Consider the following 21,753-nt stretch of genomic DNA (forward strand, 5'->3'; position numbering starts at 1 on the left):
ATAGATTGTGCGTTGTTATGAGTGCTCTGTTAAAAGATGTGACCAGCTTCAGTCTACACAGCACTCTTTTGTGGTGTTTTAAAAGTGTTTAAAATTCTACAAACCAAACCAGACTGCTTACTTGATCAATTATCTACTAAGCATACTAACTTCTCGGTTAATAAAGCATATGAAAACTGACTGCTTTAAACCTGTGTGATTTTCTGTTGTGTGGGAGTTTGGAGTCGTGCACACAATGTTATTTTTACTAATGTACTTGGCTACTCTCACAGGAAATCTTCTCATTATCACAGTAATCACTGTTGACCAAAGACTTCATAACCCCATGTATTTCTTTTTCCTGAATCTGTCTGTCTGGGACATGTGTTACATTTCTGTGACTGTACCCAGGGCATGTGTCATCTTCTTGCTAAACAATAGGGTGATTTCCGTGGTTGGATGTCCAGCTCAGATTTTCCTCGTGCAGTTATGTGCTTATGCAGAGTTGCTGCTGCTCACCTTCATGGCCCGTGACCGCTATGTGGCCATCTGCCAGCCCCTCCACTACCATGTGATCATGACCCCTCGTGTCTGTGTCCAAATGACTCTGGCCTCTGTGCTCAGTGGTCTGGTCTATGCAGGTTTGCACACTGGGAACACATTTCATTTGTCCTTCTGTCATTCTAATGTGGTTCCTCAGTTTTTCTGTGATATCCACTCCCTGCTGAAAATCTCCTGCTCTGACACCTCAACCAATGAGATTGTCATTTTTGCCTCTACAATGATAGTGGGTGGTGGCTGCTTTTCCTTCATCACTATGTTTTATATTCACATATTTTCTACTGTGCTCAAGTTTCCAACCAGAGCAGAACGAAGAAAGGCCTTTTCCACCTGTATCCCGCACATCCTCATTGTCATAATCTTCCTCGGCTCTGGTGCTGCTGTCCATGTGAAGCCAACCTCCAACTCCCCTCAGGTACAGGACATGGCCATTTCTGTGTTCTATTGTATAGTTCCTCCTTTCTTGAATCCGGTCATCCACACTTTTAGAAACAATCAGATAAAGGAGGCTGTAACATGAGTTATGAGAAGAACACTCACTTTTTTCAGGAAAACTATCATTGTTTCAACACATTCCTACTAGGATTGTAGGAGCTGACAAGGGTTCAAAGTTGATGTTTTCTTCACTCCTGAACTTTGGTTTGATAATAATTAACAAATCTTGTAAATTATCTGGTTGCTTATATTTTTCCTGCTGGATCAATAACCAAAATGTCTGTATTCTAAATTTTGAATTACCCCATAAAAGGAATAACTTGGTGATCCAATCCTGTGTACATCATGGACTTGGACTGCTCCTCTACGGTGCTGTAAGAAAAATTAATTGTGAATTTCACCCCAATCCATAAGTTTCAAAAGATAAATTTAAATTATAAACAATTTTATTATAAACATGGTTGTTATGTGAGGTCAAATATTCTCTTACTCATGTCGTTATTGTCTGGTGCCATCAAATCAGCTCCAGCCCATACTAACCTTGTGCACAATGGAATGAAAGACTGCACAGTCCTGTGCTATCTTGACAATAATTCCCATGTGTGATCCCATTGACACAGCCACTATGTTGATCCATTGCATTGAGAGCCTTCCTCTTTTCAGCCGCCCTTCCACTTTACCAAACATGATGATCCTCTCCAGGGACTGATCTCTCCTGACAAAATATCCAAAGTATGTAAATTGAGGTTCTGCTACCCTTGTTTTTTGGGACCCTCTGCCTTACTTTTTCCAATAAAGATAGGTTTGTCTTCTAGGAGTCTAAGAAAGAGAGTAGAAGAATTGCAACATTAGAAATCCTACACCATCTTCAGAATTGTTACTATGTTTCAGCCTATTGTTACATTCATTGTGTCAATCACCTTCTTAGACTCTTACTCCTTGTACTTTCTTCTGACAATCTCCATGATACTCAATAGTCCGCCTAAACCATAATTCAAATGCACTAATTCCTTATTCAAATTCCTTAAGCCTTGTACAGATTATATATACATAGTGAAATGTAATACAACCAATATGTAAATGTAGCATTTAACCACTTCCATGTTTAGAAAAAAGAAATTAATTAAAATTCCTCTGCCAAAAAAACAAAATTAAGGTATACTTGTATGCATGTGTGTGTGTGTTTTTATTCCTCTTTCTAACAATGATTCTGTTGTATATTCTTGAAATGTTACAATAGTAAAGTAACAAAATAACATACCGTATATAGATATATATGTAAAGTTTGTTCATATAAGAAGACCCATGGTTCTTACAAGACCCATTAAAATTTGTTAATGATGTTATCTAGTGAATGGAAACATTGTTTACCATAATGCATCAATCATTTGTAAATCATATCTATATTAAATTTCATTTTTATGATTGGCACAGAACTGATTTTCTTTTTGCAATTTGAAATTAACTGAATTGGGAGCCAACAAAGAGACTAGTGGGAAGTGTGGGAATATGTAGAAGACACAGAACATGTTCATTGACGTGACCAGTGGCATGGGAGGAGAGATGAAGAAGGAAAAAAAGGACCAGGAACAAAGCTGGTGTGCTGAGATAGAAAAGGGAAAAGAAAGGGGTGACCACTGTACTCTATTACCTCACCCTCATGAGAAGCTTTAGACTCTGCACACTCCTAGTTAGCCTGCCTCCTGAAGAGTCTGCTTCTGGCCCTATGGTGGTTGCACATATCTCCTCTCCTGTGAGACACACAAACTGAGAAGATGCTCAGGACTTCACTGGAAACCATGACACGTATGAACATAATGTACAATCTTTGCATTTCCTATTCCTGCCCTTTCTCAAATCTTGGTAGGGGTAGAATCAGTTTCTCTTCTTCCTCCTCCTTCTTCCTGGATTTAAAGAAAGACATAGAGAAAGAAAGCAACTGCCCAAAGAGGCACAGCGGTCAATAGAAGGGAAGGAACTAGAAATGGAATGAGCATAGTTATTTTTAAAGGGGGCTCTCATATTCCTAGGAGGCCACACAGGGATTATAGAGAGCACTGGGGTGAAGAGAGTGCAATGTATATCCTCTGCCACCCCTGTCCACCTTATTTGAGAGGGTAATACAACTCAAGGGACAAGTATGTTGGTCCATGTCTAATAGGAATATAAAAGGAACAGTAGAACAAATCATTAAAACCTAGGTAATATGACCACCAAGTACATATGGAGGGGGAAGAGGCCAAAATTAGCAGAGTATTCCTCCAGACAAAGACAAAAGTAAGAAAGTGGGATTTACCAGACTTTTCCCCCCAGTATACAGCTATAGAGGTCAAAACGTGGTACTGGAAAGACAGATACTAACACTGATAGAAAAAAAACACAGAAAGTCTAGAAATAAAATCATCAGCATATAGACAACTGATCTTCCACAAGGGCCCTAAAACCATCAGGTGGGAGGTAGATGCCTCCTTAACAAGCAGTGCTGCAAACAAAGGCTAGTCACATAGAGACAAGTGAAACAAGACCCTGACCTACCCCATGCACAAGATGAACGTGGATTACAGAAGTGAACTAAAACCCCCAAATATCAGGATAATCAAGAAGGAATTAGGACATACCGTAAAACCTTGGCACAGGGAATGCATAAGTTAACTGCAGTAGGGAAGGCTACACACACAAATGAACCTGAAATCGATAAGTGGCATATATTAAGTATAAACCACCTGTGTGCTTCAAAAGACTTCACCAAAAGAATAAAAAGAGAACACAGAGTTAAAGTGTTTCTGTATAAAACAGTCAACTGTACAAAAAGTAAATGAAATCATCTACTTAAGTAATAACAATGAGGAAGGTGAGAAAAAATTAGCCAATAAGAGCAAATACTCACAAGATGTTATTTTATGTGTTGGAGAAATAATCCAGGATTCCAGGTAATGCTGCAGTCTTTTAAGTGAAGACAAAAATGAGTAAGCATATTTCTCCAAATGACTGGGAACCTGACAGGAATCTTTCTGTTTTATAATCAGTGCGTTTGTTTTTCAGATGCATCGAAGACCGTGCGGAGGCTGATGGCACTAGAGAAACCCCTGGGAGTGCATCCCTTGGCATTCAAAGATAGCCAGTTCCCAGGGAGGGATTTCAGAAGGTAATTGGCTTTTCATGGACAGGGAACAGGAATCTAAGTATGAACCCAACCATTATGTATCAAGACATATTAAGATATCTGACTTTTAATAATGATGAAGATTGTGATAATGACTTAAACATGCACAAAAATCTCAGTTCTTCTAATAGTTCGTTTATTCTTAGAGTGAATTTTCGCGGAGTGTAAGTACAGTCTGGGAAGGAAGCGTCTAGGATCCTATTGCTGATTTGATTACACAGTTGTTTCTAATGAGCATTCTGGCATTTCTTCTTCCAATACATATCGGTTTGTCCCTTTACTGTCCTCCTTTCACATGCAGCCGAGTCACTGGAATATACCACGGCTTGGGGCGGGTGCACCGAATGCTGAAAAGATCATCCCTGTTTTCAACACTCGACTAAGGTCTGGTGCAGCGGCTTTAGGCAACGGAAATCCACTTTAGATCTGATTGCTGCTTCCACGTGCATTGATTGTGGATCCAGGTAAGACAATTTTTTTGCCAACTTCAACATTTTCTACATTTATCATGATGATGTTCTTACTGTTGCAGCTGTTAGAGCTTTGTTCATGTTACATAATGAATTTTCATCCATAATGGGAGAAATTAATTGCAAAAATACAAGTTATGGTATAGGTACTTGCACTTAAAATATATAAATACTTCAAAAATTCACAATACAACAAAGTAATCAGTTTAAAATGAGCAATATCTATGGACAGACACTTAAGAAGATATACAAAGGGCATAAAAGTGCATAAAAACATTCTCAATAGCTAATGTTATTAGGATATTGGAACTGAAGACAACATTGAGACAATCTACATAACTAATACAATGAGTAAATGATTATCACTGATAACACCATGATGTCAAGGATACAGAGCACCTGAAGCTGTCATTCTTTTTTGGAGGAAATGAATTATTCATTCATTGGTTTTGTAAAATGTTTGATAGTATAAAGCTAAATATACTTTATCATACATTCTAGAATGCAATCATATCCAGGTATTTAATCAATCATTTTAAGAGCAAGTTACAGCATAAAACATTTCAACAAATATTTATTTAAACTTTATTCATTTTTCATCATCATCATGTACATTTTTCCTTCATAGCTTTATTCAGGTTTGCTCCAAATTAGAAGTAATCATGATATTTTTCAAACGATCAACAGATGAACAAAATTAGGTTTATGTATGGTATACAATTTTATTTCAGAATCATGAAGACTTAATTATGAATTCACAAACAAAAGCACAATAACCTGAATTGCCTATTGCTAAGTGAAAGAAACCAATTTGAAAGGCTACATGTTGTATGATCCTGACTGCAGGACAATCTGGTTAAAAGAAAGAGTAGAAAGAATGAAAATGCAGTGATGTCCCAGGATTTCAGAAGGAGAAGAAAAGGGGTGAATAGTTACTGTAGGAAATGTTTTAGTGCAATGAAAATATTCTTTTTTTGTAATCTGGCTATTGAAATGGTAGATACATGATAGTATGCACTTTCAAAAGCCCTCGATTTAACAATAATTGAACCATGATTTCTGAGTGACTTTAGTTAATAAAAATCTGTCAATAATGGTTCACCAATTATAACACATGTACCACAGTAAAGGCAAGTTGTTAATAACAGAGGAAGCTGTTCATGGGGAAAGGGTTGAAAGGGAAACTCACAATTTACTCAGTTTTTAATAAATCTAAAATCTTCCTAAAATTTAAAGTCACTCTACATAGTTTTGATCTGTATTATATATTTTGGAAAATGCCAAAATTTTGTGGTAATATATATTGTCAGGTTTTGTATTGAGTGGGCTTTTAATCACACCATAATATTTCGATCTAGAGTGCTTATATCTAATTAGATTGTTGTAGGCATGTTTTTATTTTCCATATACATCTTTAAATTATCAATGAATTTGTATTGTTTTTATGGTATTGCTTTTACAAAGCTGATCACCCCCAATATCTATCTCATGATGTGACCACACTGTATTTATGTAATTAAGAATTAATAAGCTAAAATCAAACAAACTAAAAAACACACATATATGGAGGGCTTGATAGAATATTGTTGTAAATTCTATGTTTTGATATTGACTCTTTAAATATGTATATACTATGCTTTAAAAAAAACTCAAAATAATAATAATACCTGCAAACATTTTCCTAATCACTCAGAGTCATATAGTGGTTTTAATGGCTTATAGAAAAGATGAGACAAAGCAAAATTGAAATCTACTTGGAGCCTTTAGTAGCAAATAATTTCATCTCAATTAAACAAACAATAGTCAAATAAGTCAGTAATGAAGTAACAAATGCAAGACCATACAGATCAACATGTGTGATTGTCTTGTTACATGTTATTAAGTGAAAGAAGCTAATCTCAAAGATAACATATTGTATAAGTAGTATGTTAAAGAAAACTAGAGATTGTAATTAAGGAAGAGAATGGCAACAAATGTGCATTACAAGAAAATTTGGGGGGTATAACACTATTGTTTATCTACATTGTGAATGTGGTTAAATCATGCCAGTAGCTTGTAAAACTCATAGAGCTATAAAATTTTGAAGGTGAATTTTTATGTAAATATATTTTAAAAGCAATACATAAAATATCCAGATATATTTCTTTAACAATATCAATTAGTAACATGCTTTGGAATTTCAGTTATTGGAGACTTGTATCTGAGAACAAAATGTTAGAAGGTAAGTTATAGCCATTAGTTCGAATACTAATGCACTCAGAATATTTTGATAGCCAGGCACCATGAGCTATCTTCACCACATTTGTTTATGCACCCACTTTGTCTTCAGTGATCTTGTCAGGAAGCTGAGCATCATGGAATGCCTGGTTTTTAGAACAAAATGATCCTCGTGTTGAAGGAGTATTTGAGTAGAGGCCCAAAGTCTGATTGCTATCTTAATACTTAACATATAAATATATGTATGTAAATCTATTTCTCTCTCGTTCTATATAAATATATCAACTTTCCATCAATGGATGAATGGATTAAAAACTGGTACATACATACAATGCAGTACTATGCATCCCTAAAAAGCAGTGATGAATACATTAAGCACATCACAGCATGGGAAGAATTGGAGGAAATTATGCTAATTGAAATAAGCCAAGCACAAAAGGAAAAGTACAACATGAAGCCACTGAGGTAAGCTTGAAAATGTAAAAGGGACAGAGGGGAAAAGCTACGGCATACATACATGCCTAGGGTGAGGTTCAGGTACTATGGCAGGGCCAGACCCAAACCAGAGATACCCAGGGCAGGGAAATATCAAGAGGGGAAAAGAAAGACACAACAACATGGGTAACGGGGAACTGGGCACTAACCCACCCAAGGGAGACTGTTGTTTATGTCGTCACAGGAGAGAGAGAGAGGGACCAGTCTTTGAACAGTGGGCCAAGATGTGAATGCAACGTACCTGCATGAAGCAGGGAACCAATAGAGAGGTCCCCCTGCCGCCCCCAATCCCAACCTTGTGGACACCCTTGCTCACCCCTGTAGAATTCAATTCAGAGGACAGCACTGAAGCTACAGCTCAGGAAGAGGGTCATGTCTGATCAGAGCACACAGGAGGAAAATCAAGTGGGAAGGTGAGACAATGGAACACATCCTTGCATACCAAGCCCCAGGATGACATTCCTGCTCAGAGCAGACAATGCACAGAGGAGACCAAAGGGCTGCCCAACCAAAACACACAGACATGAATTCCTCAATGACTCATGAGCACTACAAGGGACAACACTGGAGGCACAGTGCAGGGATTTTGCCCAATTTGACCCCACCACGCTGGGGCAAAACACTCAGGTGCATTCAAAACAGCAAAAAGGGAAGCAAAGTAATGAAGTCACTGGAAATACCAAAAGTAGATTTTGGGGCTAGAGCATGGCACCAGATCGTACTTGACAGGAAAAGACTCCTAACGGTCGACAAACAGACCTGGAACTACTTGTTGGCTTTAATTTAGTCGTTGGTTTTTTTTGTTGTTATTGTGGGTTTGTTTTGTTCTGTTATTTTTTACCCTTTGTCTTGCTTTTATGCTTATTGTTGTCTCTGCATGTCTGTCACGATAGGAGGCAGGATACATAGGCCGAGGAGAAAAAAACAGGATGGGCCATTCCAGGGGGACTTGGGAGAGGTGGAGACAGGCAAAAGAAAGTGGGTGTTAACAAACCAGGGACAAGGGAACAACAATGATCTAAAGTTGATGGCAAGGAGGAAATAGGATGCCTGGTAGGGCTTGATCAAGGGCAATGTAACTGAGAGGAAATACTGAAACTCAGATGAAGGTCGAATATGATAGTTGAACAAGAGGAATGTAAAAGAAAATAGGAGAGAAGTAGGAGAAAAAGCCATTCATAGCGGGATAGAAATTAAGTCATCTTAAAGAGCTTCTGACTAGTACTGTATATCCACTATGCAGCTCATCTCTGACTGCCGCTTCAAGGACACATGCTGCAAGTCTCTGAATAATCACCATTCTTATCCCCAAAGCCAATCAGAAGAAAGCTGCAAACGCAGACCTGAAAAGCAGCCGGCTACTTGCTAACTACAGTAAACGGTATTACTGCCTTTGCCCTTTGCCACTTGTCATCCACATTCATGCAGAATTAGGAAGTTTTCCATGAGTAGGCATATTATTTACCCATAGGTTATGTTTGAGAAGCTTCCAGTGCCTGTTACCACGTAGACAGTGTCTAATGAATAACTTGCTGCCGATGAGCAGAAGGCAGCTTAGTTCAGATGTCAGTGCCATGGTACATAGAAGATGCAAAGATCCTGCTAGGACAGAAGTGGATGCATAGAGACAATTCCTGAGGCAACAGTTTATAGGGTAAAGAATGGGGAGTGATGGAGTAGGTGAGGGGATTTGGGGAGCAAATGATAGATGTGGGACGGGACAGAGTATTTTTATATTCATTTTAAGAAAAACGAAGTGATTCATAGCAATTTAACACTATGCTAATTTTTTTGCTACCCTTCTTTATTTATAGGGGCCCGGTGTGCGCTAGGCATGCACAGGGCTGCTAACCACAAGGCAGCACTTAGAAGCCACCAGCCACTCCTCTGGAGAAAGCTGAGCCCTTCTACTCCCTTAAAGATGCACAGCCTGGAACCCCGCAGAGCAGTTCTACTCTGTTTTATAGGGTTGTTATAAGTCAGAATGGACTTTCTAACAGTGATTTCTGTTTTAATTTTTATTTATAAAGTTAGATCAATTGGCACAACACAGCTCATCAGCAGTGTCCTACATCCTGATTTCAAAAACGGTGATTAAACGGTACCTGCTTTGGTTTCAAATGTCACAACCACAGAGTGAGGGTTTTTAGATAATTCTTAACAAAGTGTAAAAGGATCTCAAGTCTGTAATCATCGAGCCGACTTATGTCACCAAATAACTTGCTCACATAAGACAAAATTCAATGTAATGCCAAATGACAGATGCCTCATAATCTATTGCTTACACAATGATCAAAAATAGTCATATTTTATGTTTAAAAGAGGAAAACATTATTTTGTTAATGTAAATTTTAGATATTATTTATTATAAAATCAACAATTTTTCCTATCAGCAGGAATTTATGATTGAGTATATATATTGAAATATTCATATATTATGTCTACACATATATATAATTTATTTTCTATATATTATGTAAGTATGCTGTGTATACATACAAGCACACAGCTCTTATGTTGTCTTGGTTGGCAGTACACTACCAGCTGATTATTCATTTAACAAATGTTTGGTATTTGCATCTATACAAAAGGGTAAAATTCCCCTCCACAATATACTTACCTCATTTAATGATAAATACAATTTTTATTTTTAATTAATTAAAATGTAGATTATACAAAATAAAGTATATTGTAAAATTATACTGCTTTTGTGTGTATGCATGTAGATTCACGTATGATTCAAGGAACAAAATGGATTACATTGTGAATTCCTTTAAGTCAGGATGAAATTTGTTTTGTGATTTCACATACGTGAATGTAGAGGAAACTTCATCTGGTGCCAACCGGGACAGAAAGCTTTCTAGAGTGAATTTCTGGTCTCCTAAACTTTGTGAATGTTTCTGAGCAAATCATAATTTTGCATGTAACATAAATATTCTGATTCCATTAACCATTTAATTCCTTCAATATACCATTGTTTATCCTTATTTCTCTTTGTATTTCCAATTTCTCTTTGTATTTCCAATTTCCATTTGTTTGTTCTTCCTTCCTAATCTTCTGAATTTTGAATTTGAGTAAATTTTGATCTCAAATGGTTGCTTATTCTAGCATGATGGTCAGGTTCCTTTCAGACCTGGAAGTACCTCGTGGAGATCCTACCAGTCTCCATCTGACCAGTAAGCCTGGCCTCTTAGGATTCTAAGTTCTAGTTCACATTTTTTCCGACTTTATCCCAGACTTTCTAATTTGATATGTGTCAGAGAAGTTGGTCATGAGAGCCAGGTGCTATCTAATTTTTCTAATCTTAGGTTGTGGAAATGGATGTTTCAATAGACAATTAGTTCATTGGACTAATCATTTTCATGGTTCTTTTAGTTTTCAACATTCCTCACACTGGATATGAAGACAGTAGTAATTGCCTTATATGACTGCTCATGACCTTTTAAGACTCCAATAATCACGGTTTTTGAAATCAGGATGTAGGACACTGCTTATGAACTGTGTTGTGCCAATTGATCTTGGTGTCCCTCAAAACTATGGTCCTTATTCCCCATGACCAGCGACTCATTGCTGTTATGTTTGAAGAAGTTTTCACAAATCTTCCCCTTTTTGCCCCAACACATCCATGCATATATTGGCCACAATATAAACCTATATGAACTCATGCATATATTTCCATTCTATGTCACATCTTCAAAAAAATTGGAATCTAAATACCATATGATCTAAGTTAAAAAAACATTATATTGTCTCATGTGAATTTTTTTGTAGTCTTTCATCTCCTTTATATATAAGGTCATGTGAATTATTACCTCACAGGAAGGTGACCTTGCCACTACATCTATTCTATGTTAATATGTAATGTGTGGGGATAGGCATAAATGCAATTTTAGTAGCAACTTTTCTGGTGCCATCTCCCATCTAAGCGGGAAAACAGTAAATCTGAGAGGGTGAGTCCTCTGAGGGAAGGAGACCCTCCGTAGAACAATAGTGTTAAAATGTAATGATTTTTCAACAATTCTCAGTAGATACTTTCATGCAAGTGACATATTTCTGGAATTACTAACATTTTCAGAATACATTACATAAACCATTTATGTTGTGATGAATTTCATTTTTAATGTACTATATTAGGCCTATAGTAAAATGCATGTTCCAATTTCAAACCATTCTTAACTTATTTCAACTACTGCAATTTTGTTTGTCTGCCCTGTTAACAAAAGAGTAAATGCTGGGAGGACTAAATTATGTATGCCAAGAAATTTAGTACACAGGTAGCTGACTAAACACCTGGAAGAAATCCACAATTGTGCTGATTCCTGTTAAAGGTCATTCAACAGAATATGGAAATAATTAAACATTATCAATTATAATGGACACATAATTTTTAAAAGGTAACTTGAAAATGGTTGCAGCAATACATTGACAATAACTCCAAGAAATTTAAGCTGTATTTGATTTGGGCTGAATTTAGAGATTATCACAAAGATGCATCCTTCTTGTTTATTGTGGATACATACATTATACTGTGGACCAAAGCAAATCATGTATAATTGGAGTCAAGGGTAATCATTGCTGAAACAGAGAATACCAGAAGATGTTTAGCTGTGCTTTATTGACATTGCAAAGACATTTGACTGTGTGCATCATAACAAAGTATGCATACCTGTAGGAAGCATGGGAATTCCAGAGCACTGCATTGTGCTCTTGCAAACCTTTGTTCATGAAGTCTTCCGTTTGTGCTCTTCATTCGTAAAGGCTTATGTTCTCTTCTTTGTTAACCAGCTATATATGTTTCTATATATCACAGGTTGTTAATAAAGCTCCCTGCAATGTCATTTTCTCATGCACATAGTACAACTTCTTAAATTATATGTTCAGCATGCAGTTTAAATACTATGGGGAGAGAATACAATGCTGGCAAACAACTTCCATGATTTGAAACCATGCAGAATTATTCTTTCCCTGCCTCTTTGTGGAACTCTTTCCACCTTTTGTCGCTGTGCTTTGTATCCAAGTTGGAGAATTAGTGATTTTCTCATTGTATATGTTTTGCAATGTCAGGGTTTCATAGAGTTTTTATAAGGTGAAAAGCATGATTTTATTGAAAAATAGTTGAATTTTCCTTTTGTGGAAGTGGATCACCTTTCACAGGTTTCTTTGTCATATTGTTTATTGAATAAATTTGTACAAATAAAAATAATGATAATTATTACCTTTCTTGCTGTATGTACTTTCCCTACAAAATAATTGCATTGTGTTACGATTCATAATTTTCTATGATATTTTTACACATTATTAATTTATCCCATAGAGACAAAAAGAAAAATGCTGATGATCAAAAGCCTAATTTATTAGCTCATTACATTAAGCAAGAGCATTCCATTACCACAACCTCAGAAGAAGTAATTTTGGGAAAATATTTTTAAGGTTTTCACACTGTAATAAGAGTATATTTTAATGTAGGGAACTACTTCACATTTGGAAAAATTCATAAATGTATATATGTGAGCTTTTAAGATGAATAACATGAGGTGAATCTTGATAAGATATCATTTACTAAATTGAACAAAATGTGGATCACATATATTGCATTACATATATTTCATGATGCAAACAATTAATTTACTTTCTGGGTTACAATTTTGATCATCTGAGGTAGAAGAACTGGAGTGCTGTGCACAATGAAGTTCATTTTGATGTAGACATTTTCATTCCTCAGGCAGTAAAGGACCCAGTTTAGACCCAAATGTTGCCTGCTACTATAATATCCTCACCCTGAATGGCATGAACAAATCCATCATTATGGGTGGTGTATCAATCTATCTCATTGGGGTTCTCCATTCTCCTCAGGGAGCTTCTACATCACCAATATGAAGTTCTCCTCTAATGAGTGATTCATTTCTTTGATGATGTGTCCAAAATAATATCAAATAATATTTGATTGGTAAATATGACATTTTCATTAACTAATATTCATAAGTTGATCATTATGCTTTTATTCATATATGATTTAATTATAGAAGCCCCACTGAAACCTGTCCATCATAAGGTTCGGCTAATATTGACATTTGAAAACCAGTGGCAAAATTCCAGTAACACACAAGCCAGAACTATTTTGTTGTTGTTGTTAGGTTTATTGTTTTTTAAATGCGTTTAGCATCCAACCACATAAACAAAACTTGCTGTCAATGAGTCAATTACTCACAGTCATCCTATTTTGTTGTTGTTCAGGGTCATTGAGTCAGTTCTCATCTGTGGAGACACCATGCAGAACAGAATGAAACCCTGCCTCGTCCCTTGCCATTCTCACGATGGTTCACACACTTGAGCCTCTAGTAGTCCTTTGTCAATCCATCATGTTGATGGAAATCCTATTTTTTTAATATGTCTCTACTTTGCTATGAATGAAGTCTTTCTCCAGGAACTGATCTCTTTGACAAGATGTTCAAATTTGTGATACCAAGTATTACAAATGATGTAATGTACTATGAATATACCATCCAAAGAGACCAGTCCCTGGAAAAGAACACCAGGCTTGGTAAAGTAGAGGGGCAGTGAGAGAGAGGAAGCCCCTAGGCCAGATGGAGTGACACAGTGGCTGCAACAATGAGCTCCGACCTAAGACCAGTTGTGAGGATGGCACGGGCTCAGGACCGGGTGCCGTTGTCTTGTTGGATGTAGAGTTGCTTTGAGTTAAAACCGACTTCATGGCACCCATACCAAGAGCCATTAATGTAAGACTCTTCCTTATGCTGTCTTCATAATGGCATGATAATTATTTTTAAATTTTTGGTGGAGTACATCCTACAACTAAATCTGTTCCACTTTTATTTCTTTCCTTTGGCAACATGATACAAACATGACTTTGAATTTTGAGTCTAAGAATTACTTTGTATGTCTTCACATCTGATACATCGGTTCTACCGACAGTCAAAGGTCTATGCTCCTGGAAGCCATTGGGTGTAAATGGTGTCATGTCTGCACTGAACATACTCTGTACAGCTACAGCTCTTCTCATTTCTATTTATTTTATCCACAAATGGGACGACATTTTGTACAACCTTAATTTCGAAATCAATGCTCCAATGAAGGTTCCATTTGTGGATCAGCATAACAGAGGGTGATTTTTGCTGCATCTACTACTGCAGTTCCTGCGGCTGCCAGCATTTCAGCTCAGACGGATGCAGCACGTTACATAACAGACACAAATGCTGCCTTGTACAGTGCCATTTCCATGATCACTGGTCTACTGAACCTTAGCTTTAAACTTATTTTAATGTCATTATATTATGTAATATTGTTGTTTTCCTGTTACTAGGTACATAATCTATAAGATAATAAATATAAATAATTTTTGTTGATTATATTTAAAGAAATTTCCGTATATAAAGAGCTGCATTTTTTGGTAAATACTATATAATACGAACATTTCCTAATGCTATTTTAGTTTTAAAGTATTATGTTTTGTCAGTTAATATTCGACAAGCTGCTTTGATATCAATAATATCAAAAGGAAGTGATGATTTTAAATAGTGAAAATAATGCCTCAAGAGGACTTTGGGCCACTTGCTTTTTGAGAATATGAAGGGAACTTTTGGAAGAAGCTAAACTGGAACCTTTGTGGTGCCCATTTCCGCTAGGGACCTAAACTTAATCTCCTTCCCCTGTATCCTCAGCCAGATCATCTCAAAGTAAGCCTCTACATCACACATATGAAGCCCATTCAAACAGGAGAGTGGTGAGTCTGCGTTAATCAGAAAGGATTGACTCCAGGGACAAAGGGTAAGACAAGAGGAGAAGGTGCCATGTCACAGGGGTGACAAGGTGCAGAGCTCAGCTTATCTTTCAGTCCAGGTGAAGGTGCATAACCACGACTCTCACCATGTCTGTGAGCTGTGCAACAAAGGTCCAGGTGAGACCTGTTCTCTGGAGGCAGCCCCTCCATAGCTGTGCAGGTACCCACAGGAGCCTCAGGGTGTGTTTGAGCTGGAAAGGACTGCCCTCCCTGCCCTGTTAAGGTCCAAATTGGTAGGGGATGCGAGTGGAGGAATATCCCCTAGTAACCTCTGCTTTAGTGCCACCTCTTCATTTGAATTTCTCTCTCCTTCTCCACTAACTAAGGAGCTTCCAGAAGTAAAGGCGATAGAAAATATGTCTTCTTAGGGGAATTAACTAGGTTTTAATAATTGTTCTCCTGTTTCTTCCTTTATTCCTATTGATCTTGAACCAAAAATTTGTCCCCTGTGTTGTATTGAAGTCTCAAGGACAGCGGGCAAAGGTGGCAGAGAACAGGAGTTGCAATTCCCCTCTCCACCTCTGCTCTCTATAATCCCTGCTCTCACCTCCCAGGAACATGAGAGGCTTTGTTTCCTGTACTTCTTCTTGTGCTTTCTCTAGTTCATTCCTTTTGTATTGTCAGGTGCCCTTCCTTGAGTATGAGAGAGGAGGAAGAAGAGAGGAATCAAAGATTCTGCTTCTACCAAGAATTATGAAAGAGGAGGAATAGGGTGGGCAAAGATTGTGCATTCATAAGTGTAATTGTTTGATGTTATGTCCTGATCATCTCTTCTATTGGAGAATCTGTCAGTGGAAGAAAAAGATATAGAGAGTAAATGATCGAGTCCCTAGGGTCAGAAGCAGATTTTCAGGGATTCGGGGTAAGTAGGAGTATCCAGAGTCTAAAAGTGTTTCCTGAAGGTGGGACAATACAACATAGTGGTGCCCCTTTCTCCCTTCTACACCAGCACCGCTGCTCCATTCCTGATCCTTTGCCCCAACCCCAATCTCTCCTCCCACGTCAGATCCTGTGCCACTGGTCATGACAACTAACATATTCCTGTGTCTTCTACATATTCCCCACATTTCTGAGTACTCTCATTGGCTCCTTTTACAATTATTTCAATTTAAAAAATGAAAATTGTCAAAATTAAAATCAAAGCATAATATAGATATGATTTGAAAATTATTGATCAAATGTGGTCAACAATTTTCCCATTCACCATATAATGTCAGTAACAAACCTCAGAGGTTAATCATATAAGAATAATGGATCCTTCATAGGGCCAACACCACTAGGAGACGCGATGTTCCCTCATGAACCTAAGCAGTACGCGGGACAGCACTGGAGTCACAGTGCGGGAACTGTGCCAATCTGACGTCCCCACACTGGGATGAAACAAGAAGGGAGCAAGACAGAGCAAGAAGGGGAACAAAGCAACGAAGTGCCTGAGGAATCCTGAAAACAGATGGGGCAGGGCTTGGCACTTCATCAGACTCAATCGGAAAACATTCATAAGGATCAACATGTAGACATGCAATTATGTATAGCCTCCCCCCTCCCATGTCTATCATACAAAATATGCAGGACAACAATCTGGAGGACAAAACAGTGGGAGAGAAATTTCCAGTGGAACATAGGCGAGGGGATATGCGGGGTAGGGGCTGGGGGTAATGGGGAAAGCCAACAAGCCCTGGGATAAAGGAACAAGTGATCTGAAATTGATGGAGAGGAGGGTGTAGAATGCCTGGTGGGGTTTGTTCAAGTGCAAAATAGCCAAGAGGAATTACTCAAAGCCAAATGAAGGTTGAACATGACAGTAGGACAGGAGGGAAGTAAAAAAAAACAAAGGAAAGAACTAGGAGGCAAAAGTAATTTATAGAGGTATACAGAGAGGCATGCATTTATGTAAATATATTAATATATAACAATAGGGATATAAGTCTTTGTACGTATATTTATATGTTAAGTATTAAGGTACCTGATGGGTATTTGGACCTCTACTGATGTCCTCCTCAATATAAGAATACTTTGCTCACCTTCCCAAAATGATCACTGAAGACAGAGTGGTTGCATAAGCAAATGTGGTGAAGAAAGCTGATGGTGCCAGCTATTCAAAGATATAGCATTTGTGGTTGTAAAGCTTAAAGTTAAACACATGGCCATCTAGCAGGGAAGCAACAAAACCCACGTAGATGAAGCACACCAGGCTGTATGATCACGAGGTGTCAACAGAATCAGGTATGAGGCAACAGAAGACCCAAAACAAACAATCATACTGATGGAAATGAGGAGGGTTAGAGTGGAGACCCAAAGCCCATCTGTAGACAATTGGACATCCCTTCACAAAAGGGCCACAAGGAAAGAACAAATCAGTCAGGGTGTAGCATAGCAATAATAAAACACACAATATTCCTCTACTTCTTTAGTGCTCCCATCCAGCCATCCCTCTCAGGACCTTAGTTCTACCTTACAAATCTGACTAGACTAGAACATGTACACTGGTACAGATAAGAGCTCTTGACACATAGAATCTAAGACATATTCCCTACTCGGGAACAGTAAGGGAAGTAGCGATACCATAAGGGTAGGTAGAAGATGAAGGGAGTAGGGGGAGAAAATTGATCACAATGATCAATGTAAAACTGCCCATTACCCTTGGAATGAGAACATAAACATCTGTGAAAGGAGACAGTGGATAGTGTAAGATATGACAATAATATAAATCTATAATCTATCAAGGGTTCATGAGGGGGAGGGCAGGAGAGGGAAGGAAAAAAGAGGAGCAGATACCAAGGGCTCAAGCAGAAAGAAAATAGTTGTTAAATGATGATGGCAACATTTGTAGAAATGTGCTTATACAATTGATGTATGGATTGTTATAAGAGTTGTAAGAACCCCCAATAAACTTATTTATTTTTTTCAAAAGAATAATTTATCTTCTTACATGAGCAAACGATATATCTAACTGTATAAGATACATTTTGTCATTATTTTACCTTTGTAACATTTCAGAATATGCAACAGAATCATTATTATAAAGGAGGTATTAAAGAAACACACACAAGAAAAAAGAGGCAAGTGTACTTTAATTTTATTTTCTTGGCAGAGAAAGTTTAGTTCACTACTAAAAATAATAATAATCCACTAGTTGTAACAATTTTCAGTGTGTGTATGGAATCCACAAAAGGCATAAGGAAGACCAAATAAGATTTATTACATTTTAGTTATGGCATTTTCAAAGAATATTGAATATAAAGTAGATAACCAGAAGAAAAATGCAAGGAAGACTCTAAAAAGGATGGATTGACACAATGACTGCAACAATAAGCTCAAACATAGTAATTATTATGAACACGGGAGTGGACTGACAGTGTTTCCTTCTGATATATATAAGGTTTCCATGAGTAAGGGCAGACCTGTTTGTTCCTGAGCAGTTCACAGTAGTGTCAACATCCTTCTCCAGCACCACAACGCAAATGCATAGATTCTTCTATGATCTTCCTCGCACTGCTAAAACACAAACTGATGCGTATTGGAAGAAGTAACGCAGCATGCCACTTAGAGGCAAGGATGGCAAGACTTCAGCTTACATACTTTGGGCATATTTTCAGGAGAGCTCAACCCCTGGAGAAGGTCATCATGTTGTTTAGGTGGAAGGGAGGCCAAAAGAGGAAGACCGTCAATGAGATGGATTGACACACTGGCTGCATCAATGGGATCCGGCCTAGGAATTATTGTCAGGATAGCACAGCACTGTGTAGGGGTTCATTCTGTTGTGCACAGGTCGCTATGCCAGTTTGGACCTACCCAGCAGCTATATAGGATAAAGATCTGGCATTCTGCTCCATTAATGTTTACAGACGGGAGAATTTAACAGCTATGAAATCATGCTGAGGCAGTTCAACATTTTCACAAGAGCTTGGAATCAAAATCGACTCCATGGCACCTGTAAACAGTAGCAAATGCTAGACTGTAGGTCTTATTGTACAATTGTACATTGATAGCAGGCAAAACTAATGTGCTTTATCTGAATTCTGTAGAATTCTTGGCCATCATGTTAATTCTGTCTCCAAGTCCCTAGAGAGGATGTCCAAGGCTGTGATGTGTGTGGAAGCAGATTGACAAGTATTTCCCCTTTTATGGAGTGATTGACACAGACCTTCTGGGTATCAGTCTAGCAGCTACACTTTCAGCAACCAAAGCTCCCTTGAGGCGGGAATATATAGAAATATATTCACAAAAAGATAAAAGTTTATAGCAGGGAAGTCATAGGCATCAAGAAATGTGTATTTTTTGTAGGGAAACAAAATCAAGTGTGTGCTATTATTTGATTGCTAGACATAATATTCTGTATGTTAGTTATAATCCAATCCAGTTCCACATAGTTAGTAAATGACCAGAACATTAACTTTGAAACATTTTTAACTCTTACAACCAAAGCACAAATGTGTTGAAATAATAATACTTACCTGAAGGAAGTGAGTGTTCTTTTCATAACTCGCCTTATAGCCTCCTTTATCTGTTTGTTTCTAAGACTATAGATAATAGGATTCAATAAAGGAGGAATTATACAATAGAACACAGAAATGATCATATCCTGTATCAGAGGGGAGTCGGAGGTTGGCTTTAGATACACAGCAGCACCAGAGCCAAGGAAAATTATGAAAATGAGGATGTGGGGGACACACGTGGAAAAGGCCTTTCTTCGTTCTCTTCTGGTCGGAAACTTGAGCACAGTAGAAAATATGTGAATATAAGACATGGTGATGAAGGAAAAGGAGCAACCAGCTATTATCATTGAAGAGGCAAAAACCACAATTTCATTGACTAAGATGTTAGAGCAGGAGAGTTTCAGCAGAGAGGGGATATCACAGAAAAACTGATGAACCACATTAGAATGACAGAAGGACAAACGGAATGTGCTCACAGTGTGCACACCTGCGTAGACCAGACCACTGAGCACACAGGCCAGGGTCATTTGGACACAGACATGAGGGGTCATGATCACATGGTAGTGGAGGGGCTGGCAGATGGCCACATAGCGGTCACGGGCCATGAAGGTGAGCAGCAGCAACTCTGCAGAAGCACATAAAAATACAAGGAAAATTTGAGCTGCACATCCAACCACGGAAATCACCCTGTTGTTTAGCAGGAAGACGACACAAGCCTTGGGTACAGTCACGGAAATGTAACACATGTCCCAGACAGAGAGATTCAGGATAAAGTAATACATGGGAGTATGAAGTCTTTGGTCAACAGTGATTACTGTGACAATGAGAAGATTTCCTGTGAGAGTCGCCAAGTACATTAGTAAAAATAACATTGTGTGCAAGACTCTCAACTCCCACACTTCAGAAAATCCTGTAAGCAGAAATTCATTCACTAAGGTAGAGTTAGACATTTTGGAATAATTTCTTTAGGACTTGGTGAGACACATGTAAAAGTACCTTTAAAAAAAAGAAGAATCAACAGAGGAATGAAAGATAGTAAATATATGCATTGATCCCCATTTACCCAATATATTTCCTGTATCTGGAATTTCTTAGTATAAAATACCATAATATTTACGCATGTTCCTTAATATTTTTCCTGGTGTAAATTATTTCTGAGTGGCATCAAAATCAGTTGTGTTCATGTTGGTTTTCATTTTTATCATTGATGCTTATGGAATATTGGGAGCCGAAATCAAAAGTTTGCCTTGCAGATTTATTGCATTGATATAGGTAATGTCTGTTTATATATTTTATTATTTGAACACATTTATTATATAATTAGTTGGTGACCAAATTATAATCTATACAAAGATAGTAGGCTACAGTTTATTAGACTACCTCAATGTTTTATGAGTTGTTTGAGCTCATTTTCTACCTACTGAGAAAAAATACTATTTTATCTCCATTTCCACCACTATTTTTTAAAATTTTATTTGGAAAATTCCCTGAAGTATTATTCTCTCTGATAATAAGTTTCTTTAATCAATATATATATTTGTTAATATTAATAGCTAAGAAATTTTGGTTTTATTTAGACATCTGATTTGAAATATTTTATTACATTTTAAAGGGCAATTTTAATTCTTTTTTAAACTAGATACCATAATTAGTCAAGTGAATTATTATTACATTGGGATTTATTTATTTAGGCTATTATACATAGTTTAAATTATTGACACATTCCAAAATATAATTGAGATTGTAATTATGTGATTTAGAAAATGTTATGCACATGTTGAAATGAAGTAACTGTCCTATGAAACAAATGAGTATATTAATCTATGAAGATGTATGTGTAAGAGCATGTGTATGTGATAGGTGTGTCAGCTCAAAGGATAGGTTGTATTAGTTGGTGCTTTCTCTCTACCAGGATTTTGGATTGTAGCATCTTTTCAGTTTCCCACCAGGACAACTTAGTTCCCAGGTGATTTTAATCTGTTTTTCATCCATTGCGCTGTCCAAGGACTGCAGGGGCCGCAAAAGCCTGTTTCGGGTCCACTTTTATATCACAGTGATCCAGACCTGGAAGGTCGTTCCAGTGACTGCCTACCAATTTCTGACTTAGAACACATTCTCTTAGGGATGTTATTGAAAAAGACTTGTACTTATGTTTTAGATTTTATTTCCATTTTACAATTTAAATTTTATAACTCTAGG

The 21,753-nt window shown here is 37.4% G+C and overlaps 2 protein-coding genes across 2 annotated transcripts; one reads left to right on the plus strand and one right to left on the minus strand.

Annotated features, from left to right (window-relative positions):
- The first annotated feature begins 235 nt into the window (after positions 1–235).
- LOC142440359 (olfactory receptor 14C36-like) lies at positions 236–1,060 on the plus strand. The gene has a single exon (XM_075542819.1). It carries the CDS (start codon positions 236–238, stop codon positions 1,058–1,060), a length of 825 nt encoding a protein of 274 aa, XP_075398934.1.
- An 18,508-nt stretch (positions 1,061–19,568) lies between these two features.
- Positions 19,569–20,504, minus strand: LOC142440360 (olfactory receptor 14C36-like). The gene has a single exon (XM_075542820.1). The coding sequence runs from the start codon at positions 20,502–20,504 to the stop codon at positions 19,569–19,571; it is 936 nt and encodes a 311-aa protein (XP_075398935.1).
- Positions 20,505–21,753: the final 1,249 nt, after the last annotated feature.

The sequence above is a fragment of the Tenrec ecaudatus genome, chromosome 2 (genome assembly GCF_050624435.1).
Source record: "Tenrec ecaudatus isolate mTenEca1 chromosome 2, mTenEca1.hap1, whole genome shotgun sequence".
Classification (NCBI taxonomy): domain Eukaryota; kingdom Metazoa; phylum Chordata; class Mammalia; order Afrosoricida; family Tenrecidae; genus Tenrec; species Tenrec ecaudatus.

What these genes read in the sequence shown, in the direction of transcription:
- LOC142440360 (XM_075542820.1), bottom strand. Translation starts at nt 20,504, where the DNA reads ATGTCTAACTCTACCTTAGTGAATGAATTTCTGCTTACAGGATTTTCT.
- LOC142440359 (XM_075542819.1), top strand. Translation starts at nt 236, where the DNA reads ATGTTATTTTTACTAATGTACTTGGCTACTCTCACAGGAAATCTTCTC.